Source organism: Poecilia latipinna, unplaced genomic scaffold, assembly GCF_001443285.1.
Source record: "Poecilia latipinna isolate Pla-1442-1.1 unplaced genomic scaffold, P_latipinna-1.0 Scaffold665, whole genome shotgun sequence".
Taxonomy (NCBI): Eukaryota; Metazoa; Chordata; class Actinopteri; order Cyprinodontiformes; family Poeciliidae; genus Poecilia; species Poecilia latipinna.
The window spans coordinates 72,334-98,629 of record NW_015113281.1 but is presented as its reverse complement, the minus strand read 5'-3'; the positions used below and the strand labels follow the sequence as shown (position 1 = coordinate 98,629).

The following is a 26,296-nucleotide window of genomic DNA, read 5'->3' as shown; positions in this document are numbered from 1 at the left end:
AGCAGTGACTGACCTGCTTCGCAGGTCAGTCACTGCTCTCCTTATGCATTGCTAATGGCATGCCCCAATTATTAGTTTGACATTATTTGTGTGAAGGTTCAATTAACCTTTAGAAACATGTAGTTTTGACCCTGCCTGAATCAGAATTACCTTTGCCAGCAACTACAACTGGACACATTTCTCACCAACATGTATATTTCTATGAGGGGTGTTTTTTTTTTTTTTACCTTTTTATAGTTGTAAATAGGTCTGCACTTTGTAACACATGAATAAGATATATAAGTAAATATTTTGCAGCCTCTAACAGGTTTTCTGCACAATAAAGGAACCTACTAAGTTCTTTTATTGTGCTGAGGACAAGCATCCAACCAGCATGACGTTTCATAGTGGGGTAATTTACAGAGTTTGTTTTTTTTATTAACATTTGGCATCTAGGCCAAAAAGTTACATTTGAGTGTTACAAGCAAGCTTTGCTTTGCAAGCTTGATTTTATATAGCTTTGTTTTTACAATGTATTTAATTTTACCCCCCTTTCATAAAGGCCAGATTTGAGGGGTACATAACCAAGTTGTCTTGTTGATCTGTGCAGCTCCTCCAGAGTTACAGGTCTGTTTGCTGATTAGCGATCCCCTTGCCTGGTCAGGCAGTTTAATTTGATTGTCATATCTTGCTTGGTAGGTTGTGAAATATTTTTCTACTTTCAAAAGAAGCACTGAACAGTGGAAGTCTTTCTTTTCTGGGAAATTGTTTTATAATCTAATCCTGCTTTAAACTTCTTTGTTTTATTGTCTTTTTGATATTTTTTCAACTGAGATTACGTTGCATAAAGGTGCATCAGATTGTTTTAGAGCTATGAAGAGGGCTAAAATACATGCAGTTAGAAATGTTTCTTCTACTTTGCAATTGCACATTTATTTGTTTTAGTTTATTACATAAAATCCCAACATGGTGATAAAATGTGAAAAATATCATGCGGGTTCATATGGTTTTATGAACCATTCTTAAATTCAATAGGATGTTATTTTATGTGAATTATACTGCTGGCCAGGGTATATGATGGGGACTATTTCTTTAAACTGTAGTTTTATTGTATGTGCTGACAAATTTGCAATCTTTTGGAAATAAAGTACATTTTCATCTCCAAGTTGTCTCGTCTCTTTATGGTTTGGAGTTTGAGAAGCTGTAGAGACCATGTCAACATTACCTTTAGTCAATACCTATTTGTGATTATAAGAGTGCATGTGTATGGATATTCATTTCTCAAGTTGTCCTATGTCAACAAGAATGATGTTTGTCTTTGGAAAAACCATGACAAAAATAAAATCTTCATATAAATTATTCTCATGGATTTCAGAGACTCGGATTGAAACAACAAATGATTTCCAAGATCTGTTCAATGTTATGTTGTTAATAAATCAAGGAAGGGAAATAAGTTAGTTGAATTTGACTGGTGCAGCATTTTGGCAAACGCTCAGGAGTATTTTAGGAGATTTGCTGAGGAGGCATCGCTTTCCACAACTTCTGACTTCAGCAGCACAAAGACAGATCATGTTGAACAAGCATATTTCAGCTAGATCTTGTTATTGTTTCCAAGATGAGCACGGGTGCTGCAGGGTTGAAGGTCAGTCTTGCAGAAATCAGTTATGATTCTTGGTAAATCTAGGTTTGCAGACAATGACATTCTAAATTTATACAGCTATTCTCTTTTTACCACAAAGTCCAAAGAGTTCTCACCACATGGACCAAGCTTTGAAAACTGCATATAAATTAAGTCCTTGCACATCTATCAGTGGACTAAATTTGATTTTCATTGTCAGACTCAGCTGTGAATAGAGTGAGTTATATGACTGCTCCGTAGCTGAAAAAGGAAGATTGCCCTGAACAGATTCTACTTTGGTTAATTGTACAAGACACATACGGCTTGAAGAACCCAAAGGAGGAAAAGGTTTTAGTGTAAGAATACTATAAGTGATACATAGTTTAATCTATAAAACAATTTCTGCAATAACGGCAGTTCTCATTGGGTGTGCAGACGTAAAAATTGAACCTGATTCTATAAGGTATACAAATCTCCATGACTTAGTAAATCAAGTTCTTGGAGAACATGATCTTGGAATTTCATCAACTTGATAAAATGACTGAACTAATCACACTTAATCTGTGTCCCAGAAACTCTCCCAATCCTAATCTTTAAAATCATTCCACGATCTGAAAGTAACCGCTATAAGATTTGTGTCTCTTCACTTTATTTACAAGCTGCACGTAACATTTTATGCAAGTTTTCTTGACATAAGACATGCTCCAAATGGTTATGTTCAGTGCTTTCAGAACACATTAAGGCATTGTGCCTGCATCCTTAATACAACATACCCAGGAAAATGTCTGACTCACTGAACCAAAAACCCAATAAACCTTTTCCAACGTCAGTCTCTTTAGTGAGGAAAGCAAAAGTAAAACAATTACTAGTCAAAGACGAAAACTGTGAGAAACATCCTGCATGCAATTTAAACATTAAAACTATATATTTTACTGCTCTGGTAAAACGATTTACGCCAGTAAATTTCCAAACATATATCTATGTTATTTTCACCTTTTGTTATCACTGGCTTAAATTGTGTTATTCACAAGATGTTAAACTTTTTCCTGCAGGTACCTTGATGCAGAGTCAGCGTTCCAAACTGTAAAGAGAAGTCTCTTGTGAAGGTCCTCCTCACTGACCGTACTGCAAACATAGAACAACACATGCAAAATGCAAGAATTTGCTTAGAGAGTTTGAAGCATAAGACAGCTACGTTTAAGAATTGTGAATTATCAGACTTTGAGCAGAAATGGACAAAATGTCCTTGTTGGTTTCAGCTTTTGGTGGCAGCTAAAGAACATTGCTTAAAATTGGGTGAAATACTATCTGAGAATCTCAATCAAAATAGAAGTTTATTTAACTTTTCCATTGGTTCAAATTATGTTGTCATTAAAATAATGAGCTGTTCACATAATTTTTCAATTGCATTTGTCAAGAACAATGAAACTATAAAAGCCTTAAACTAGAAATAAAATAAAATGAGTATATCATTTCATGCAAAACTCTTCCCATTTATGACATTCATCATGTTTTTACATAAGAGATAGAAATTAGAGTGGGTAAAATGTAATACCATGTGTGTTGGTGAAAACAACTATTTTCATGGCACAGCACCAAAAATATAATTTAATGATGTTATGTTCGGAAAAGTAATTGATAAACTAATTGAATGCTTACAAGTAAAAAGTCTGCAAAAAGATGGGATTCCTACATTGAGGAACCATCGGAGTCTTCTGCCTTCCCTTTGGATCACTGTCAGGAAACTTGCCAACCTGCAAAGCAAAAGTACAAACATTTACCATACAGGTTATGTAAAACTCGATTTCTGTATCATCATAAAAAGCTAAATATACCTTAACATAGGAGTTACAGGACTCTTGGAAGTCACTCAGCATGTCTCTTGCCTCCAAAACTGTAGGAAAAGCACAACGTTACAAAGATTTATTAATCAATCAAGTTTATTTGAATAGCACGTTTTAGAAACACAGCAGTTAAAAATGCTTTACATTATAAAAACACAAACATACAAAGTTATAAAAAACACCATACAGTCGTCAATTTGGTTTTGGTGAGAATATGAGCAGCAGCGATTTGAATCAGTTACAGCAGTCTGATCTTTTAGGCAGACCTATGAAGACACAGCCGCAGCAAACTATACAGCAAAAGATACCGTATTTATAGAGCGCACCTCACTATAAGCCGCACCCACAAAGTCTTTTATTTTATTTTATTTTTTTACTGAAAACGTACATATATAAGCAGCACCAGGCTACAAGTCGCTGGTATGCTGCTCTCGGTTTTCCACAAGTAGCCCTCCGCTATGTCCTTAATAAATCTGATATTAAGGACGCAGCCCTATGTCTCCAACGCCGAACCATGGATTCGTACACGCCGAGCTTACGTGCAGCGGTTATCGATCTGTACTGCCATATTGATAGCCTTCAACTTAAAAGCGGCATCATATGAACTTCTTCGTGTGGTTTCCATGATGAGGGGGTATGAGTTTGAAAACATTTATCTGTCGAAACTGCTGCTAGCATGTGCTTGTTCTAAAAGAAAATTAGCATTTTCTTCTTTGATTTCCAATTTTGACTTCCAATGATTCACTTCCTGCTAAAGAGCCCCCTGGTGGTTGAAGAAAAATCTACAGAAAAGCCATAGCAGCATGGTTCAAAGTGTAGGAAAAAAGTAGCGGCTTAAAGTCTGAAAAATACGGTAAATGCAAGAATGGGTTTCTCTAGGTCTTGCTGAGACATGTACTTACTTTATGCAAGTACAGGATACTTGCATAAAGTAGCAAAGAGGTGCGTTTTGTGCGACTCAAGCTCCTCCTTGTTTCTGCAGCTTTTGTACATAAAAACCTGTACAATGAAAGTTAGGATTCTTACAAACTGTTAGATTTTATGTTAGCAAATGCTCTGGCATTTTGGCAATTTCTGAAAAATAGAGACAAATACCATCTGTTTTTTTCATTATTTGTGGATAAAAATGTTTATTAATAGTTACTCAAGTTTTACCAATATTTTTTTAGCATGTATTTATGTTATATTTTCATATTTTCAAGAGCTAATATGCAATACAGTTTCTCTGCTTTACTAAAATGATTAGTACTGAGAAATGAAATGGAAGCAAATAAATCAGAGGAGGGGAAAAAGAAAAAGGATGCTGAGTGGTTAGATAGAGAATCCCGCACAAAAAGACAAGGGTGTCCGGGTTGGTTGCTGGGAAACCAAAATAAACAGTCTTGTTGAATCAATGTACCACCAACCAAGCTTTTTATCATTAATGGCCTCCTGTTGTGCTTTGAACAGTTATCTGAAGTAGGTTATTTAATATTTACATTCAGCAAATTATGTTTGCAGACTCTAGTCTATTTTCTATAATATTTATAATACTGAAAATGTTCACAAAACAAAGTATGAAGAGGGAGCATGTAGTACACTTCTTTCAATGTGATGCACAAAAGCAGGATGTCTCCATATGGGCAGCCTTTAAGATGACTCACCGCTGACAACGAGTATGTCACGCTCTTTGAAGACTGACAGTTTGAGCTGACCTATAAAAACAAAAGAAAAGGGTTTAGGACAGCCTGAACGATGTTATACATCACATTTCCTTCTAAACCAGACTAAGTCTAATTTCAGCTTTATTCCAACATATTTAATTTTGTAAATTACATATCGACAGAAGTAAAATAACGCATCTGTTTTACACTGCATTCTTAGAAAGCAGTGAACAGCTTTTGCTGAAGATTATTGAGGCATTGTCTTAAATGTATGCTCTTATATCAAAACTTTCCCAACGGACAGTTCAATGGGAGTTGTCCACAAGACTTAAAAGGATAAACAGATCAATCTGACCCCTTATCATATCTTATGTCTCATTAATTAGCATTTATTTCTCTTCTCACATTAGGAGAATGCTCTCAAATTTTCCACCAATGACTGTACTTCATTGCAATGCAACTTAACATTTCTAGCAACATATTTCATTTTATCCATCCCCACAAACAGGAGTAGAGCTTACATACTACTTTGCGTGTTACCTACTTAAACAAAACACTCAAATTAGACAATTTTTATGAATTGCAGCCATTTTGAATGTCAAACTGCAACTTTCCAAGTAAGATAAGTTTATACTTACTACATAAGGAGGAGTAAATCAATTTAATAAATATTGTGCTGACCACAACTTCCTGTTTTGGTGCTATATAAATGCCAGGTGATAGATGAACAAAGTGTACTTTTGAGGCTCCTTTTAAAAAGGTGGATTGCTTGATGTGGCCTAAAACATGTTCAATGAGCAATGCAACATTAGTCTAAACTCTTTAAAAACAACTCCAGAAAAACCAGTGGGATAAACTGTCTTTTATGCTGCATTTCCCCTAAAAACGCCTCATCATTCAGTGATAGTGTACACAGAGATTCACTACTAGACAGTTTTTGAAATGGTGTTTTGGAGCACTAGACTTAAAATGCCTGGAGTTATTGGTGTAGCAATTTATTTTGATAAGGCCAGAGAGAAATGGAGATCCGGAATTCCTTTACCATTTTGTTGCAGCTAATGCAATCACCTCCTTGCTGAGCAATCTCCTGTTCTACATCTTGTGTGATTCAGTTGAATCCTCAGTTCTGAGAACACAATTGAACATTAGACTGTGGTAAGGGTTAAAATGTTCATCGTAATCCTTGGAAACATAGAAGGAATACTGCATGCATGCCAGTCTGCATCCACTGTCTATTAAAGTGCCTCTTTCTTCACCTCTAGCTCACATTCTTAAGTCTGCTCGTCTTTTCTGTATCCCTCCCGGTCCTGCTGACAACTGTAGGAGACTTATTAACCATGTTGACATGGCCACAGCTAACACTGGCTTTGTGCTGCTCTAAATGAATCCTGTTCATTATCAGAGCAGAGTCTACGGCTAAAATAAAGGAGACCTGCTGTGTGATATTGCTGCTGGCACTTCAGAGCTTGGGTACGAGGGATGTTTGTCGTTCCCACACTGAACTTGGCATGAATTTGAAAGTAGTGAAGGAACTTTGTGAGAAGAGAAAACACCGTTGGAAAGATTTTCCTGGCCTTGACATGCCTCACACAAAAGATGTCATGAAGCAGTCTCAAATGTAGCTGACTTAATTTGTTTATCATATAGTCAACAGAAAATGGCCAAAGGAGGCTGGCAAAAGACTAGCAGGAGGCAAGATGTTTAAAAGTGCTTCAAGTGGTAAATATTGACTGAAATTTTGAATATCACAGAGCAAAGCCCTTGAAGATTAATTACTTTGGGCAACAAATATAATTGGATTTTTTTGTTGTTGTTGCTTTAGTGTTTCTTTAAAAACTGTGTCAAGAAGATGAGTAACGCTGAATGTCAGTACTTTTACAATTAATTCCCTTTTAAATTATTTGAAATATTTTTTCCCCTCACGTGTGAATTCAAAGGTAAGAAATAGAGACAAGAGCTATTACCACAATAGGATCATGGGATATCATGGAACAGAAAACAACAATATCCAGAGATTAACCGCAGTCTGAGCGCATACAACTGCAGATGAATCCTACTACTGTCTTAGAAATATGAGCCATTTGAGGAGTCAACTAGAATATGTCCCATCAGAACCAGACATCAGAAGAAAAACAAGCTTTTGTTTTAGGATGAAGGTGATCTGTAAGAGCAGGTTCTGATGTTTTGGAAGGATGAGATGCACCATTTAGGGATATCAGATAAAACAGAGGCATCAGTCATGATGTGCATGAAGACAGGCTGTTCCGACCCCTGCAGGTTCCTTGTGGCTAGGTTGGGCATTTACCTTTTATATGCAACACCGATTACTCATATGGGAAACCTGATAATCTGGTAAGGCTGAGGGCCTTTAAAAAAAATCTTGAGTGTCAACTAGCACATCTTTGTTTCCTCCATAGATATACTTATGCCTACTTCGACTAATTACCGATTTCACAATTCATATTAGTAACACGTAAATTTAAGTCAAGTACATTTATATTTTAGAACTCTTACACATTGTGTGTCTCAGTTTTTGTTTTGGCTTTTGAGGCCAGTCAAACTTATCTGATGAAAGAAGCTTTTAATGGAGGTCTAGGAGGCGCAGGTTGAAGCACAAAATGTACAAAATAAATCTAGCAACAAACAATGTAAAACAATTGAACAAAACCCAGCTCAGCATAAAAGTGATTGATTTTCACATGTTCAGGGTTTCACACATGACTTGACAAAAAGAATGAGAGCAACTTCAGGGTCTCTCTAAGGCCATGTCAGTAAACACAAATTCCCCCCTTGTGATTGAAAATAAAAATCTGTATCTAAAAAAAAAGAAAAAAAAGTACAATACCTAGACTCCCTATGTGGCCACAAAACAGCAGAAAACAAGAAAATAACAAATCCCTACCAAAGTTCCCATTTAAAACAGGAAATGAGACAGTTCCGCAAAACATTATCTATCACAGAGTTTCTCTCAGTACACAGGTTTAAGCTTCACAGTCAAGCACATTACAGATGCCCAAGGGGAAGGAGAATGGTACTCAGTGACTGAAGATTTTATGTGACCCTACAACAAGGAAGACGTGCCTTCAGCTGTGCATCAAGGTGTGAAAGCAGGCAAGGACTAAACTAAAAGACAAAAGGAAGAAAGTATCTTCCCATAAGAGACCCTTCTAGAGGTCACTGAATGCAACACACGAATTAGGGTTTCAGCAAACTATTGCTGCATTCCAGTTGTACTCAGAACTGGAAAATACCAACTTTCCAGTAAGAAAAATCAACTGGAACACCCTCCTAAATCAAATTTCCCACTAGGAAACGGAGAGCAACTCCGACTACCCACAGTTAGGACTCCTAAACTTGGATTTTGCATTTCAATATGGCTGCTCCTCACATCAACAGTAGTAAGATGTGGTGGAAACACATCATTTTACAAGACACATGTAAAAGAGCAATGTAAAATCAATTCCTGCAACTGAACAAATTAAAATTGCTTATGGAAAGTAAGCTTAAAATGATGTTTATAAGAACTATTGCAGACCTCGTTTATGGGCGTTGCCATGTTGAAATTCTGACTTCTTAACTAGAATGCTGTCAAATCCTGCTCCGAGTTCCCACTCCCCACATAACTTTAACATACACATACTAAAATGCTAATGCCTGCGCCAAATACCTTTCGCTGTACTGTTTTTTTGTTTTTACTGTATGGCATCATTCCAGTTTGGGAAAGAAAGAGTCCGAGGACAGAGCTGGCCTTCTTGATGATCTTATCTAGCTGCTTCCTCACAGCTCTAGATAAACTGCTGTAATCACAAATTCTAAAAAGAGCGCCCCCCTCACTTCAAATGACCTCAGTCTCCTTAGCAGGAAGAGTCTGCTCTGACCTTTCCTGTAAAGGGCTCCAATGCTGTAGTCCAACTTATGGTTAATCCATAATCTCAATGCAAGTGCCCTGGATGTTCACCAGTGCCAATGTGGTGGCTTGGTTTTCTCTGCATTGATTAGGAGATGGTTCTGCTGGCACTAGTCCATTCCTACAATGTTCATCTATACAGGATGGATATTATAACGCTTCAGTAACCAGAAATATCTCGGGGTGTTTTTTTTTTGTTTTTTTTTTTGCTTAACTTAATGAGAATAATATAATGAAAGACAGGTTTTGAATAAATAAAACATAATTTAACTATAACTAAAATCACCAATCAAATGGTTAGGGAGAAATCTTATGGTGGGAATTATGCTGCGTATGTGTGTCTCTCTTACACATTGCCCTAATTCTGTCGTCTGTCTTTCATACTGATTTGTTACATTTACATTTGAAAAAAAATCTTTACCCCAAAAGGATCCGGTAAAGCCAGTCCAGGGGACACCGGCAGTCATTATGTGACAGTTTACCCAGCCATTATCACAGAGGACCCAGAAAAAAAAAAAGAAAAAAAAAAAACCAGAGTTAATCCCTGTTCTGAACCCTTTTCTCCAAGAACAGGAGGCTGTTTGAAAAGTTGGGAAACTGCTGTGTGTAGGATTTAAAAGTTCTCATCTGGGGCGAGTGCCAATTCATCGCATTTGATCCAGGGTGGAACAAAGAGGAGATTTGATGAGAGGCACACAAGGTGTCCTCGCTTCTCTTCATTGAATTTATTTTAACAAGCTTTTCAGATAACGTCCAAAAACTCATCCTCTTCCATGCAGGCGTCCAAAACCACTGAAACCCAGTTCGTATAGGTTTATTTAATCAGGGCACTGGATCAAATTTATTCTCTCCATTTAATCCACGAAGGCAGACACTTGTATGTCAGATGCCAGTATGTTTAACAGAAAGAGCAGAGGATAATTTGAGTCCCTTACAGCAGCTGTATTTAGGAAGCTGCACATCTGCCTTTGATAGATGAACTTGGGGTGTTTAACAATACCAATGGTTTTATCAATACACTTTAATCAAGCAGAGCTACTGCACTTTTGCTCAATGCTCTAAGGTCTTCTTTTTAGACCAAAGCAGATTTTAGAAATTAAGTCCCAGAGTCTAACGTGTTGCTGGAGGTCCAGTGAGCCATCTCCACAGTCAGTGATGATTTAGGGAGCCTGTAATATGTTGCTCTTGGTTCATTCTAGTCATCGGAGCCATCTGCCAGAAAAGTTTAGAGCACATTGTGTTTTACATTTGCTGACAAGCTTTATGGTGATGTTGATTTCATTTCCCAGCAGGACTTGGTGCACACTATCAAAATGCCAATGCCTGTTTTATATGCCTGTTTTACAAGCAAACTCGCCTGATCTGGATCCAATAGAAAGACTCTAGGAAACAAAAACGGAAGGAAAGAGTGAAGTCGCAACAATACAGACAAATTAAACACTGCTACTAAAGCAACTTGGGATGGATAAAATTTTAAATTCTAAAAGACTGAGATGCCCCTGTATAGAGAAGGAAAATTTGACAGATGGTGCAAGCACTGTGCAGCAGAAAAAAGAATAATTATGCAATAACTACTATAAGCTTTTCTGTGCTCTTGTCTGAACAGCTGCTGGGTTGGTTTGTTTGTCAGATAAACAAATACTCTAACATATTTTTGACTAGAGATTCACTCTAGATCAGAGAAAATACATAACAGAGAATCCACAAATCCCCAGAGGAGGAGAGAACATTAGGTCTTCACTCGGTTTAAGGCTCTAAATTACTCCTTGGCAGCAAAAGGAAATGCTCTTAGGGGTCGACAGGCACACTGAACCAAACAAAAGCTTTCTGAATGCTCATAGAAAAATTTGACCCAGTTTTTAAAGGCCACATGTCAAATTGGACTAAAATAAGGACTGAAGTGGAAAGAGCAAGCATTTCGTAACAGCATCATAAATTTTACAAGCATAACATTTCAGGCAGTAAAATTTATGTTAGCGGTAACATAATAATTTACATTTCTGGTTACCACAGGACAAGGATTTGTTTGTGATAAATGCTGGTGCTCACTTGTTTGTCCAAACTATTAAAGATAACAGTGAGTCCCACGTTCAGGTGAGGGGAAGCTTCCAAGAAGACTTTTGGACTGAACATGAACAGCTCCATTGTACAGTATGCACCAGATGTGCTAAAACAAATAATAGTCATTTCAAGATAGGAACTAGTTACTATCCTTCCTTTTTGAGTCTTCTAAGTGGGAATTTAAAAAATGAGAGGTAAGGCTGAAGGAAATTTTATAAGAACTAAATCCCCATCTTCAGTCCCGTGTTTGAGCTCAAGATGAGTAGCATGGTGGCCAAAATATGCAAAAGGCTGCAGAAATGCTTTCACAGTCGTGTCGATATCTTGAGGTTGATTTCCAATCACAGATTTCTTCGAGACATTTTCGTTATCAGTAATGTTGAAGCCAGAAATAAAAGATAAGAAGTGATTTCTAATGTCTATAAACCCTGACGCTTGACAGCAAAAGAGTTCCTTCACTGGGTCATTCTGGAGAAATGCCAAGACTTACTCTGCACTATGATTCGTCTTTCTTAATAAAAAGATACAGAAATAAATGTTCTTTGTTCATTTTTTAAAAATGAGTTGTTTCATTGTAATATTCCCAGAACCAGAATGCTCAAGTAATTGTGGTCCACAGTCAGAACTTGGCCCCTGACCTCTTCCCCACACATTCACACAAACATCCCATGCATGAACTACCCAAATTAACCTCTGTAATGTGGCCACACCTCTATAATACCTTATTTATATTCATTTATCCCTCCTGATAAATACTAGATTATGAATGAGGCTTCAGTGTCAGTAAACAGTGAAGGTGCAACCCTTCCCTGGTTTGGATAATACCCTCAATAAATAATTCAATGCATCACCAGATAAAGAGGAGAGGCCTCATTACCAGACCAGGGAAGATGTTACTCCGCTCAACTCTACTAGTTGTTGTGTGGGATACGATTCTCGTCCTAATAGACACATTGCAGGATTGAGTGTTGTCAGCATCAGATCTTCATGACACAAGAGCTTACCTAACATGGAGAACATGGCTTTAACGCTCAATGATGGAGAAACAAGATGCATATTTTACTGAAATGTGCATGAAGAGTCTTGCATTCTTTGGATTCACACAATTATGCTGCAAAGTTCACACAACAAACACAGAATTTTGACAACATAATTTACATAAAAAAAAAAAACCCTAAGGAAAAAAAAATTAGTCTTACCATATGAGTTGATGACTAACGAAGATGTCTCAGGAGAGTTATCAGAGGGCTTCCGGAGGTAAACTGTAAGACAAGTCATCTTGGACAGAGCTGTGTGCTTCTTGTGTAGACGGGTTGATTTCAGCCTCAATAAACAGGACAGGGAAGAAACACGATGCCTGTTTGTGCATGCCTTAGTGTGCAAACATACAGCATATAATTACAGTTGCAGAAATAAATATAATCACAAACATACTTTTACTTTGGTAAGCAAAGTAAAAGTATGTTTGTGATTATATAATCGGAGAAAATCTAAATGATTTGATTTTCTCTAATGCTTCGACTAATGTTTGTAATTAAAATTGAGTAGCCATGGGATAACTGATGTGTTTGCATTTAAAATTTAGTCAGCATTAGATTTAACTATTATATTTTGGGGTTAAAAAAAAAAAACTTTTCAATACTTGCGAATCAGAAACAAAATTTTGAGAAAAACAACGCTCTCAATTGGCAACATATGCATAAGTTTTAAAAAGACCTGGAAAAATAAACACAGGACAAGAACAGTGGCTGAGGACTTGAGAAGATTGTGGAAATATGCAGAAGGCACAAGGGGGGAATCATACACGGATATTATACTCCTGTGAGATTACACAGAATAAAACTGAAAAAAGATTATATCTGATGGAAATGGAAATCACAACGAGGAACCGTGCAACATTGTTTATGGGGCTGCAAATCTGTTAATCTGTTTTGGGCTAAAGTAGTAGAAAGGCTCGATAATCTCTCCGACTCCTGCTGTATGTTTGTTGTGCAGATCCCAAATCCTAAATGTGCCCAAAAGAATACTTTTTGTTAAGATGGTCGGTTTAGTTACTGCTTCCAGGATTATTTTAAAATGCTGGAAATCAGCTCTGTCAACAAATTTGAAAGAATGGACAGTCACCGCGATTGTGTTATGAATCTGAATGCGTTACACAGACTGAGGGGCTGCAAGGGGGAGGAGGATTGTCAAGAGCCCATGAGACCTTGTATGGGTCAGCATTGGATAGTATTTCGTACCACAAATCAGATTTCCTATGGATTAAATGACCTTTTGTGATTGCAGGCTACATTTCCCCTCATTTCTTATCTCAGTTTTCTGCTCCTTTGTCTTATTATTTTATGCCTTAGCAAATTCTGAAGAAAGCAATTAATCTGTACCAAAAGACCATCTCTTACTTACATATTTGCTAATTTGTTCCAATAATGTAAAAAGTACACTATATATTTTAAAGAAAACATAAGTATTTAGTACATCTCCAGAAGATGTTCATGGTGTTGTTTACAACTGCAAAAGTCATTAAAAACAATTATTTGTGAAAGCAAAAGTTGGTTTAAACCAAAGCACACTTTGTTCACAGATTTTTCCTTCAATGTCTCTAATAGGCAAATAAGAGCTTTCAAGTTTTCTTCAAAAGCTAGACATATTTTAATTAAACAACAAAACTCCTTCAGGATTATGTTCAACGACATTTTGAAGTATTTATTTTAAAGAATAAAGAATATAATTCAGATTCATATTAATTCAAATCTGCAAGGGATTAAAAACATCAACAGACCTCGACTTCAGAGGAAGCAGCAACGACGACAATCCAACAGTTAGTACCCCGGTTAAATAATCTGCAAATGTGTTTAATACCACAGAAAACACAAACAATACACCATCGAGTTAATGCAGCAATAATCCAGATTACAGTGCATCATGATTTAAAACGCCTCAAGGTGAAATGTGACACAACGGCAATATTTGCATCACACTGCGTGAACATGTTGCTGAGCAGGAATGTACTAGTAACCCAAGGATGAACTTTCAAAATTAATCCTGATTACCAGTTGACCCGATTACCAAGAAAGCACCAAAATCAAAGCCTTACTTAATAGAGATGCACAGATCTGGCAGAAACAACACTGCTGCTTGGCCAGTGCAATCCATGTCAGCATAATGCTCACAATGATAACGTATCCTCAATTAGACTATTTTAGGCTGGCGAAAATCCTATGTCCAGTTATCTCTTTATCCTGTCTCTTGTCTGTTTCTCAGGACTTTGAAAACTCCTGATCGTTCACCTTTGTCCCCTCATTCTGATCTGCCAGGGGAAAAAAAAATCCCTGATTCAATAGGTCTTTATCAGCTCAAAGGAAAAGAAAACAAAGGAGTTCTCTGAAACTCCTACACAGCTTTCCCAAACGGGAAGCAGAGCAGGACTTCCACATGTCAGTCATTTACGAAGACAAACTCATTTGGTAATAAATGTTCTGCATTTTCAGCTGACTTGTAGAACCTTGCAAAACTATTAATACCTCCGAACACATTTTACATGTTCAAGCCAAAAAAAAAACGCTTCTCTCAGTACTGTTAAAACTTTGTGAATACTTGAAGGATCACTTACAAAATTACTGCTGCATGTCACTTGGGATATGTCTGCCAACTTTTAGGTGGAAAAGTTCTGTTCATGTTTCTTTTAGGAATAGCTCAAGCTCAGGCACCAGCATGTGTCACCTGACCAAAACACTCTAATGGCTTATAGCAAACTGCAAATTGAATTTCGTTTGACTTTCTTTCAATAACAATTTTATTCTTGCCAATTTTTTCATAAACCCAAGATTTGGAAACATTAGTTGTCAGAAGTTGTAGGTTTCTGCGGCTCCTACAGGGTTATCATGTGCTTCTTGCCTGCGTTTCTGACTAACTCTCTCCTTTCCCAGCATGTTAGCTTAGGTGGGTAGCCATGTTTTGGTAGGCTTGCAGTTATGTCATTCACTCATACTCATATTCTAAGATGATGGATTGGACGGTTCTCCACAAGATGTTCAAAGCTCGGGATGCCGTTATATTACCTGTAGCAACTTCCAACGGATTTGCACTCAATCCCTGCTCTATGTTATGTTTCTTGGTCTTCATGATGCTATTTGTTCTCTTAATAAACCTCTGAGTCACTCATTGTCATTTAGACAATGAGTGAAAAAAGACAAGCATGGAGATGTTTTAGCTCTTGAGTCGTCAATAACAAGAGTTAGAGACCTTCACCTGAAACCATAGTTGCCTTATAAAATTCAGACAATCTATCTTTTTTTAAAAAAAATGTGTGCTGTAAATTACAATCATAACAATGTACACATATTATGAAAGAACAGTACCTGAAAACATAGGAGAAGAAAACAAAGGCAAGAGTGACAATTAAGATGTAGTAGAGAAGAAGGTAAGTTAACAGAATTATACTAAAATTAAATCAGGTAAATATGTTGACCAGTAAAGCAAAGTCCCACCTAGATGGGTAATAATATTACCTACTCTGTACTTCTGAAATTTGGTTTACTGTAATACAATTGCATAGCCTAGTGGATTCAGTGTGAATTGCAATCAGTGTTGCAACATCAATGTTGATTTGCACAAACTGTGACTCAATCATTAACAAAACTGGCAGGATAAATATGATACATGGAACAAAAATATCTGAAAAAGAATTAACAATTACTACACTGAAAAACTAAAACGGCATGAATTCATCATTGCGTTACAGCTATTGTACTTGACTGGCCAGGTTCTTTCTCATGCATTTAATGTACATATGTTTTAATTTTGTTTGATTTATGTGAACTGCTGTTTTTCCATGGTAAAAAGGCTGTGAATCATTCAACATTCAATTTAACTTGGCCTCACTAGAAATCACAAAAGGTAAGAATTGCAACTTTAACAGCTGCAACATATATTCAATTAAAGAAGCGACTTCATTACAGCCAACAATAAAGCCAACAAATACCTAGTGAACGCATTGTATTCCAGTATCGTGAACCAAATATTAAAACTTTCTTAAAGCTGTCTTCCGGAATATTAGACTTCTAACACTTAAATTAAATTTAATAGGGAGGGAATGTTACACTTTGTCAACACTGTGCATACAAGAAAACAAGTCTACGTTCAGCATCAAGCGGAATTGTAAGTTGTAGAAAGTTGTGACTTAGCAAAAAAAGAAAAAAAAAAAGTTCTTACCTGGGTCAGCTAATGTAATAAAACCGAAAGGTGTAAACGCGTAGCAAGTGGCACTGGGCGAAACAACATTCATCATACACCAAACGAGCTACAAACTACGGTGGCTGACAGGCGCAAACGCAAAACGGCTCTTTGACATTTTATACAATTTAAAACGTATTTCCTGAGAATACATAAAGTCTTAATGTTCTGCATTGGGTAGAGCGAAACAATTAAAGAGAAATCAAATCAATTATTAAGGAAAAGTTTAAGGAACGATGGCAGAAACAGCGGGAATAAGAAAGAACTGACAGATGGCCTTACAGTATTAAAAAAAAAACTTGGTGAGAACAGGACGAAATAGAAAGGAGGACGGTTTGGTCCGTACAGGGAGTACTTTACTTTAAAATAGGAAAACATCCAACAAAATATATTTTTTGTTTTCAAGAAGAGACAATAAAACATGTTTTGTTGTTCTGTTCCAAATATTCTGTTGAGAGAAGGGAATTAGTATGTAAACTACAAGACAATAAATTACAGTTAAATATTACAAGATCTTTTGAAAAAACTTTCCACTTCTGAATATTTTTGTTCTCTTCTGAAAAGACGACAAAATTAATAGAAAGGATATAGAAAATTATTTTTTTTTTTATGTGGGATAATATACATGTAGTGTCCCGGTCCACACTTCACTCCAGTAGATGACAGTAATGCACATCAATACGTTGCTTTCCAACCGCCATAAAAGAAGAAGCATGAAAAAGAGGAAAAGGAAGAAAAAGAGCGAAGCAATTAACAGAGCATGCGCACCACGAAACCATGACAAATACGTCTGAATCAGACCAAATAGCGTAGCTAACGCAAAATCCTACGCATAATATGTTTCCTAAAGCTCATGCCTGATTTGAATTAGAATATTTACGCTGGTGAGTAAACGTCTTATCTTTACTTAACTATGTCAACAGCATCACTTAATGAACAGTGTCAGAGAATTGTTAAATGATCTTGATTACTAGTTTATTCTCATTTTATTCCGCACTCCGCAGTTAGGTGTGAAGGAAGTGCTTCGCATGCTAAGCTTGGTAAAACTCGTGCTGTTATTCCTGTCTCCACCTGGAGCTTTCTAGCTAAACTAAGTTAATTTCAACAGTGTTTTAAAGTTGATATCTAATTCTTGTTTTAAAAAGAAAAAAAATAAAAGCCAGTCTTTTTTTTTCACTTTTTGTTTTGTGCTAAGTTTTTACGTAAGAGCTTTTGTGAATGCTTCTTGTAACGTTCTACACAGAAAATGGTCAAAGCAGACATGAAGAATAAATAACGCCAGATTGACTTAACTTCACCACTGTGTGCCATGGAGTTTCTCCCAGTGCTTGACCCGCTTGATAGACCTAAAGAAGGAATCTGGTATGTATAGTAAAAATTTATCATTTGTACTATTTATGTAAGAATAGAAATGATCTCTTGGTGTTTTTTTGTTTTTTTTCTGAAATCCTTTTTGCTGTAAACAGGTATTCATTGACACCAAGTGGAAGCACTCCAGGGGTTAGTGTGGGTCATACCTGCACGTTTGTTCCCTCTGAAGATGGTGGAAAAGGAAGAATCGTTATTGTTGGGGGAGCTAATCCCAGTGGCAGTTTTTCAGAGTCATATGCTATAAATCTAGGTAAAAAATATCCACAAACAGTTTTTAATGCATACCTGTTATAGCCTAAGCATATTATAAAGCATTAGGCACTTAGACTTTGTAAGTAAAACATTATTTATGTACTTGACTAGTGCCTCCTTCAAGTTAAAAGTCACAAGTCTGGATTTGTATGTTTGTTCTTCTTTTCCAGATAATCATGAATGGATCACATCCGACTGGAAAGGTTTAGAAGCCCGATATGAACACTGCAGTTTTGTGTCCGAAAGCTGTCCACAGTGCCTGTGGGTGTTTGGTGGGGCACAGCAGACGGGGAATCGCAAATGTATCCAGAAACTACAGTTTTCTGGTAAATCTTGTCTTAAGCTTTTCTTCTAATCAGCAGTTGTTTATAATTCCTGTAAAAATAGTAAAGTCTATTTTGTTTCCAGACAAGGAGCCTCAGTGGAAAAATGTAGAAGCAAAAGGGGAGCTTCCCAGTCCCAGGACGTACCACACCAGCTCAGCCTGCATAGGGGACAAACTGTATGTGTTTTCTGGTGGGGAAGCAGGCGCTGCACCTGTCTCCGACACCAAACTTCATGTGTTTGATACAGGTTAGAGAGCAAAGAACCAGCATTGTAAGATAATCATAATAAGCAGTGTTTTGCAAAGAATGCTGAGGAATATTTGAAATGATGCTAAATGAATCCAATAAAAATCACAAACTTTGTAAAAAAATAAAATAAAATTATAAAATAAAATTTCAGAGGACTTTAACCTGTCTGTCACGAGAGGACCCAAATTTGGGTCCTCTCGTGACAGGGGTGTCAAACTCCAGTCCTCAAGGGCCTCTGTCCTGCAACTTTTAGATGTGCCTCTGCTGCACCACACCTGAAAAGAATAATTAGGTCATTAGCAAGGCTCAGGAGAACTGATCTACACAGGGAGGAGGTAATTAAGCCATTTCATTCCACTGTTTTTTACCTGTGGCACATCTAAACACTGCAGGACAGCGGCCCTTGAGGACTGGAGTTTGACACCCCTGTCATTGTGAATGACAACCTGAGACCAACAGGTTAAGGAGGGTCCATGTAAAGAATAAGATTTTGACAAATTCTGATTATAACTGGATAAAGTGGATCTAATTACCATAATACTAGTATGAAAGGAAAGAATGTTAGGCATGCAGTTTTTGACTATAAAGGAGAGTGACACCTCCTTAAGCTTTGTACAAAGTTGAATAAGTGTCCAAGGTACATAATGCTGCTCAACTTCCTCTAATAACCATCTAGTCTTTTCTAAACAGAGGAAGGTGTATTCATATAAATAGCATTGCTGCTGTCCATTACAAAGAGAAAGTGACATTGGACAGGTTTCATAATAGCTACTTTTTAAAACTAAATTAAAAAAACAGGCTAATTGTTCATCAAGCCAGTTTAAGTATTTATATGACACCGTCTTCTAAACTATCTAGTATGACAATTGGGGAATCGACTGTTTTAAGATTGATGGGAGAGAATACCATAAATTCAGTCCGCTTTGAGTTCAGATATCATTTTGGTTTCAACAGACATTGCTGCAGTGACTGTGGAGCTCTCTGCAAAAGCTATACAACTTGATCTCAGTAGTGTGCGTAAATGTGCGGTACGGAAGACATCCCCTCAAAAAAACATTGCTTCAACGGTAACAAATTCAAGAAAACATTCGTGCTAATTTAATGCATTGTGTGTGAATGTTTTTCCAGTTTCTTCCACTTGGTTTCAGCCAGAAACACAAGGTAGACAACCGGCGTCCAGACACGGACACGTCATAGCTGCGGTTGGCTCGAAGATTTATATTCATGGAGGCATGGCTGGAGATAAGTTCTTCAGTGATATGTATTCTCTTGACTCAGGTAAGCCTCTTACCAAGGTCAAACATATAAACTATGGAAGTTCTGGCTAATCTAATATTGGAATCCATATTTAAAGGGATCATGAAGTGGGAGAAAGTGCAGTCAAAAGGAGATATCCCACCAGGCGTTGCAGCCCATTCGGCTGTGGTACAGGGTGCAAACATCTATATATTTGGAGGGCTGACTGTAGACGGTGCCGTCAACTCAATGTACAGATTTAATACTGGTACACTGCCTTTGCCTGGTTTTCATTTTCTTGAACCCCATGTTTCTTAAGACCAGACATGTCATGCTGTTTTTCTGTTTGCAGAGAAGAGCAGATGGACCCTAATGAAATTTGAAGGAGATTTGCCACCAAACCGCCTGGACCACTCCATGTGTTTATTGCCATGGCAGTTGTGTAGGGAGAGGAATGCAGATGGGATGCAGACCAGCGGTCCAGACTTTGAAACCATCAATCTGGCTTTTGCATTTGGAGGAATGGACACCCACAGCGTTATTTATAATGACTGCATTGTGACTGTTGTCAAGTGAATTTTTATTGCAATTCAAGGTTCGTGTCGGTTTCTGCAAATTCCAGAAGTCAGACTGATTTTTAGAGATGCCTGTATGTTTAACTCTTGACAGCTTTTACATGTAGGTTTCAAATTTCAATGTTCAACTTTCAGCGTTACTATAAGCCTTTTAAACTATTCTCACCATTAAAATTCAAATTTTCTGCAGGATGACAGTTTCAAGTAGAATTCTATTCTGTTGCAAATGTCATTCTTAATCATTTCGATCCTATTATGTAAAATTTGAGCATATGAATTTAAGGCCATAAATTAACACTCTGTGCCAACCCTGAATTTTGTGTTGAAGGAAATCCTATCCAACAAGTATCAAATTAATGCAGCATGAGACAACCTGCAATAGTTTGTATGAAACATTTATTTCAGTGTCTTTCCAGAAGTACAATAAATAACTTTGAGCACTGCCTGTGAACAGAACCATTGATCCCACAGACACCATCCATACTAAGTGTACCCACTAATAACTTGCCCACCCAAATAAGCCCCTCCCCTTCACAAAACCCCCATTAGGACTGCCTGAGAACAGCAGCAACAAGCCTCATCTGGGCTGACGAATCTCCGCCTTGCAGCGAAGGACATTTCTCACACTGAAGTTTATTTTCAAGTCTTTTAGAAAATTCAGTATGGTTGCTTGTTATCGTCACCCCTTCCCTGCCACTCCTCTCACTATTGAGTCCCATCAGTTCAAATTCATGCTAATGCCACCTAAAAGGGAAAAGGGCAACCAGAGACTTCAAGCCTGCCTACAACTCATCTTTTTCTTGCTCCTCGGCACCCTCTGGTGGAGGTCCGCCTGCGCTGCCGTAGAGCTTGCTGATAATAGGCTGAACAACTTCCTCCAGCTCCTTCTTCTTAGCCTGGAAGTCTTCCAGATCGGCATCTTGGTGGGACTCCATCCACTCGATCTTCTCCTCAACAGCCTTCTCAATGGCCTCCTTGTCCTCATCTGACAGTTTGCCACCGAGCTTCTCCTTGTCGCCAATTTGGTTCTTCAGAGAGTAGGCGTAGCTTTCCAGTTCATTGCGGGCGTCGATCCTCTCCTTCAGCTTCCTGTCTTCGTCAGCAAAGCGCTCGGCGTCGTTCACCATCCTCTCGATGTCTTCAGGGGTCAGGCGGTTCTGGTCATTTGTGATGGTGATCTTGTTCTTGTTGCCTGTTCCCTTGTCTTCAGCGGTAACGCGTAGAATGCCGTTGACATCAATTTCAAAGGTGACTTCAATCTGTGGAACTCCACGAGGGGCAGGGGGGATGCCAGTCAGGTCGAAGGTGCCCAGCAGATGGTTGTCTTTTGTCAGAGGACGCTCGCCTAAGAAAAAAAAATAATAAATTAGTAACTGATTAGGGTTTTATAACATTTTACATTCATGATCAATTTTAAAATTTCATATTAAGTATTTGGAGTGCTGTCCAATTCTTACCTTCATAAACTTTAATTGTGACAGTAGGCTGGTTATCTGAGGCTGTCGAGAAGATCTGAGATTTCTTTGTTGGCACAACAGTGTTCCTGGGGATCAGTTTGGTCATGACTCCTCCAACAGTCTCAATACCAAGGGTGAGGGGGCACACATCCAGAAGGACCACTTCTCCTGCAAGGACAGAAAGATTTTTTTGATAAGCAAACACTAGCCATTTTAATCATGTTTAGCAATTTCAACTAAGCCAAAGAAAACTTACCAGTATCTTCTTCTCCAGAGAGCACTCCAGCCTGGACAGCAGCTCCGTACGCCACAGCCTCATCGGGATTGATGCCCCTGGACGGCTCTTTGCCATTGAAGAACTCCTTCACCAGCTGCTGGATTTTAGGGATACGAGTGGAGCCTCCAACAAGCACGATCTCGTCAATGTCGGACTTCTTCAGGTCCGAGTCTTCCAGGACTTTCTGTACAGGTTTCATTGTAGCGCGGAACAGGTCCTGGATTTTGAAGAGAAGTGAAAAGTTGTAAGCCCCTTTAGAGAAACCTTGTTGCATTACTGTTGTGCAGCTTTTTAAGAAGACTGAACTTACCATGTTGAGCTCTTCAAACTTGGCACGGGTCAGGGTCTCAGAGAAGTCTTCTCCCTCAAAAAAGGACTCGATCTCAATACGAGCCTGGTGCTGGGCAGACAGAGCCCTCTTTGCCTTCTCGACCTCACGACGGAGCTTCTGCACAGCGCGGTTGTCTTTGCGCACGTCCTTGCCGGTCTTCTTCTTGTACAGCTTGATGAAGTGCTCCATGACACGCTGGTCAAAGTCTTCACCTCCCAGGTGGGTGTCACCGTTGGTGGCTACCACTTCAAACACACCGTTGTCAATGGTCAGAAGGGAGACGTCAAAGGTACCACCGCCCAGATCGAACACAAGGATGTTCTTCTCGCCATCTTTCTTATCCAGGCCATAAGCAATAGCGGCAGCAGTACTAGATGCAAACAAAAACCAGAAGTTAGTATTATACAGAAGAGAGGAAAATATTTCTATAATTTCAACATTTTGCTTAAATACTTACGGCTCATTGATGATTCTCATGACATTCAAACCAGCAATGGTGCCAGCATCCTTAGTGGCCTGGCGCTGAGCATCATTGAAATAGGCAGGGACAGTCACCACAGCATGTGTGACCTGAGCACAAAAGCAAACGATTTTTGTAAGTTTCAGTAATTTATTAGAAACTAGAATTAAATCAAGTGGTTTGTGGAAACGTCTCTCACCTTCTTGCCAAGGTAAGCCTCAGCAGTCTCCTTCATCTTGGTCAGGACCATAGCAGAGATCTCCTCTGGGGCAAAGGTTTTGATCTGGCCACCACCAATGTCAACCTGGATGTGGGGCTTGCTCTTCTTCTCAATAACCTAAAATAGGACACGAATGTTTAAAAAAAAAAAGAAGAAGAAGAATCTGGAGAACATAAAATAAAAACCCTTCAATTATGACCACTACTGCAACAGCTAAGAGTTGAAACTCACCTTGAAAGGCAGGTATTTGATGTCCTGCTGCACAGAGGAGTCGCCCCATGCGCGACCAATCAGCCTCTTGGCATCAAAGACTGTGTTCTCAGGGTTAGAGGTCAGCTGATTCTTAGCAGCATCACCAATGAGACGCTCACCCTCACTGGTGAAGGCCACATATGAGGGGGTGATGCGGTTACCCTGGTCATTGGCAATAATCTCCACACGTCCATTCTTGAAGACTCCAACACTGAAAATTAAAGAGAGGTTAGTTTTGAGTACTCTTCTTGGTATCTCAATGAAGGAAAAAAAAAAACATTTCAAAGGTGTCTGAAATTTTGAATATGACTTAATTCATTACCATGAGTAGGTTGTCCCCAGGTCAATTCCTATGACAGTGCCCACACTGTCCTTTTTGTCGTCGTCATCAGCACGCACGGTGCCGACCACAAGCACTACAAGCCACAACAGCTTCATCGTTGCTTCTCTTTTTCTGGACGCAGAAATGAGGAAAACGCTACAAAAGACAAAATAAGACTATTCAAGTATCCGGAATGCACCACGAGGCCTCCTTCCTTATAGAAGTTTGTAGTCGTTGCCCACCATTTAGACAGGAAACAACCATTACAACCAAATGCACGGGAAAAAAAAAACATCAAGTAAAATTACAAGCTGGAATAACAGGACAAATAGTCTTAATCTCAAACAAATATTAGCATTAATGTCAGTTATTGGCTAGTGTACAAGTCAGTATCATGGAAGAACGAAGACCGAATAAAAATGTAACAAAGTCACCCTGTATTCAAATTACGTTTTTTTTTTTAAATGGCAACTGCAGTATTAAAAAGAGACTGTATAGTTGTCAATGCTTTGCTAGCGTTATACGTTGGTTACATGAAACGATTTGGAAAACATTTATGCTAAGTGGAACACGAAATGTCACAATATTCTACAATAATATTTACACAGGTTTATGTACTTACCGTTACTACAACGTTATCAACGATTTAAAGGCCTCTACAATGAATCAATTCAGTCAAGTTCCCTCCGAATGATTTGCGTATCTTCTTATGTATCCTCTACGATCTTGCCTGTTCCGAATGATGCTGACAGAAGTGTGCTTTCTCCATATATAAGCCGTTGTTGCTTTTCTGTCGTGGAGGCCTGCTATTGGCTAAGCAGCTGTTCGCTGGAAGGTGCTGATTGGTTTCATTCAGCACGCTGTCCGGCGCTGATTTGCACACATCAGTTTGACGCAACGTCATCGCCTTGTCCACCACTCCGCCGACCCTGATTGGCTGTCAGTCAGCAACACTGATGAATGCAGTTGGTGCAATGACACGCCACTCTACATACCGGCGAAAAGGCGTTTCATCGTCACATTTCATACATTTTGAAGTTTGGGTAGCATTTGCTTTTCTAGAACATTCTTATGTGTGGTAGTATCCTACAAATAAGCTACAATATGAATGCAAGTAATTCTGTGGATGCTACTCTAGTATCATGCATTGTAATGATCACTCTCTTGATCAGTAATATGCCATTGTGACTTAAATTAATAGCATGTTTCATTAGACAGCTGACTGTCAGGATGATTCATTCATAGGTTTGTCTGTTTTGACGTGAGGCCTGCAAATATTATTGTTCACTTCAACATAAATGCTGTTTAGCCATTCCATCATTACTAATATGCAATTCGGAAATTAAATTAAAATATCCAGTAAGTGATGGCTTTCTTTCTTCTTGATTTAAAACACGCTGATTTCTACATCATAAACAAAATAGTGTGTGTTGTGTTCATGAATATAGAAGAGCAGTGGATACCTCAAAAATGTTCTAGAAACAGTATGAAAATGTAAAATATCGATAAAACAAAGAGCAATCTGTAAATCTAAGTAAAAAGGCCAGTCCCTGCATGTATGCATATCAATCTAGATTGAACTTAATCGACAGAATTTAATTTATTTTATGGTATTTGGATAAGTATCTATAAACATATTTTTCATCAGTTATTTTGTATTGACCTGGTGGACATTTCTAGAAATTAACTATAAACTATGATTTGTTGTTTCTCTTTAATTAATAGGCGACATATTGTTTTGTGTAGCCCCTGAATTTAAGAAAAACAACCCCCCATATTTCAATTTTATTTACCCAATATTCCAAAGAGTTCTTAAGTACTTTGAGATGTAAGCAAATGTCCTCAGCTGGTTAAATATTTCTAATTAAAACTAAATCAGAGTTCCACACACTATGAATGTTAAAGGGGAACATATAAGTGAATACATTAAAAAACACAAACATAAAAAAGTAAGCAAAAAGATAAAAAAGCTGAACATGCTGAACAGATCCCCAAATTGGTGCACACAGATATTTAGCTCACTAGAAGGTAAAATCTATTTCTTTAAGGATCACTCATTTCCTCCTTTTCCTTCTGCAGCTATAAGGAGCTTCCAACACTAGGGAGAGCTATATTACTCAAATCTAATAATATAACCAGGAAGTTAAACTGGCTGTAAGATTTGCTCTGCTTTTTCAGTTTCTTACAATTGAACCAAAGACCACTCTCACTTTCAGACTTTGTGTTAATTCTAAAAATGTGTTACATATCTTAAATTTACATTTATGAAGAACAGTTTTACATAGATTTTTACTTTGGAAATCAATGCTATATTTATCATATTTAATAAATTACAAATATTTTTGTTGTATTTAATTACTTGAAGCCAAAATCTGTAGTTCATTAAGGGGGCATCAAGTTACTTTATCTATTACACAAACGATGGACTCTACACATGCATGGCATACTCTTCTAAAATTCAGTCCCATATTGAAAGCTTAGGATTGATACAAAAATGAACGGTTTAATTGCCTTTAATTTTGCTGTGAAAGTGACAAATGGAATCTACCCAAGTAAAATGTAGTAAAATATCAGACAATACGGTTTATCAATTTAATTTTACTTTAGCTCCAATATAACCTATCAAAATAGTGTAGAAATTAATTAATATTACTTTATTTCATTGTTAGACCTCGTAAAAATGT

At 37.8% G+C, this 26,296-nt stretch overlaps 3 protein-coding genes across 6 annotated transcripts in view; 1 reads left to right on the top strand and 2 right to left on the bottom strand.

Moving 5' to 3' along the window:
* Window positions 1-16,345, bottom strand: part of rgs3a (regulator of G protein signaling 3a) — a 162,728-nt gene extending 146,383 nt beyond the window's left edge. For 2 of the 3 annotated variants that reach the window (XM_015044237.1, XM_015044238.1), the window contains exons 1-6: window positions 16,264-16,345; window positions 12,252-12,423; window positions 5,085-5,135; window positions 3,433-3,491; window positions 3,257-3,351; window positions 2,654-2,722 (exon numbers count right to left, since the gene is read on the bottom strand). In XM_015044237.1, coding sequence (XP_014899723.1) covers window positions 2,654-2,722; window positions 3,257-3,351; window positions 3,433-3,491; window positions 5,085-5,135; window positions 12,252-12,330 — 353 coding nt within the window. In that variant the 5' untranslated portion in view covers window positions 12,331-12,423; window positions 16,264-16,345. Of the gene's footprint in view, window positions 1-2,653; window positions 2,723-3,256; window positions 3,352-3,432; window positions 3,492-5,084; window positions 5,136-12,251; window positions 12,424-13,831; window positions 13,890-16,263 lie in introns of those variants that run through there. The other variant, XM_015044241.1, reaches the window with a different exon arrangement.
* A 668-nt stretch (window positions 16,346-17,013) lies between these two features.
* On the top strand, window positions 17,014-20,486 carry rabepk (Rab9 effector protein with kelch motifs). Of its 2 annotated transcripts, none has more exons than XM_015044251.1 (8): window positions 17,014-17,168; window positions 17,535-17,646; window positions 17,751-17,905; window positions 18,078-18,233; window positions 18,316-18,480; window positions 19,611-19,760; window positions 19,837-19,986; window positions 20,071-20,486. In XM_015044251.1, the coding sequence occupies exons 2-8, from the start codon at window positions 17,594-17,596 to the stop codon at window positions 20,292-20,294; spliced, it is 1,053 nt and encodes a 350-aa protein (XP_014899737.1). In that variant the 5' UTR covers window positions 17,014-17,168; window positions 17,535-17,593; the 3' UTR covers window positions 20,295-20,486. The 2 variants fall into 2 exon arrangements, with proteins under 2 accessions (XP_014899737.1, XP_014899736.1); XM_015044250.1 differs by having other exon boundaries at window positions 17,015-17,168; window positions 17,528-17,646.
* A 186-nt stretch (window positions 20,487-20,672) lies between these two features.
* On the bottom strand, window positions 20,673-24,389 carry hspa5 (heat shock protein 5). The gene is made up of 9 exons (XM_015044249.1): window positions 24,235-24,389; window positions 23,613-23,768; window positions 23,270-23,501; window positions 23,018-23,155; window positions 22,816-22,928; window positions 22,338-22,728; window positions 22,007-22,244; window positions 21,751-21,918; window positions 20,673-21,638 (listed from the first exon to the last, which is right to left on the bottom strand). The coding sequence occupies exons 2-9, from the start codon at window positions 23,726-23,728 to the stop codon at window positions 21,076-21,078; spliced, it is 1,959 nt and encodes a 652-aa protein (XP_014899735.1). The 5' UTR covers window positions 23,729-23,768; window positions 24,235-24,389; the 3' UTR covers window positions 20,673-21,075.
* Between the last annotated feature and the right edge of the window lie 1,907 nt (window positions 24,390-26,296).

What these genes read in the sequence shown, in the direction of transcription:
- hspa5 (XM_015044249.1), bottom strand. Translation starts at nt 23,728, where the DNA reads ATGAAGCTGTTGTGGCTTGTAGTGCTTGTGGTCGGCACCGTGCGTGCT. An exon ending in AGGCTTACCTTGGCAAGAAG is followed by an intron (nt 22,929 to 23,017) that starts GTGAGAGACGTT and finishes TTTTGTGCTCAG; the next exon opens with GTCACACATGCTGTGGTGAC. An exon ending in ATGAGAATCATCAATGAGCC is followed by an intron (nt 22,729 to 22,815) that starts GTAAGTATTTAA and finishes GTTTGCATCTAG; the next exon opens with TACTGCTGCCGCTATTGCTT.
- rabepk (XM_015044251.1), top strand. Translation starts at nt 17,594, where the DNA reads ATGGAGTTTCTCCCAGTGCTTGACCCGCTTGATAGACCTAAAGAAGGA. An exon ending in CCAGAAACTACAGTTTTCTG is followed by an intron (nt 18,234 to 18,315) that starts GTAAATCTTGTC and finishes TTTTGTTTCCAG; the next exon opens with ACAAGGAGCCTCAGTGGAAA. An exon ending in ACTTCATGTGTTTGATACAG is followed by an intron (nt 18,481 to 19,610) that starts GTTAGAGAGCAA and finishes ATGTTTTTCCAG; the next exon opens with TTTCTTCCACTTGGTTTCAG.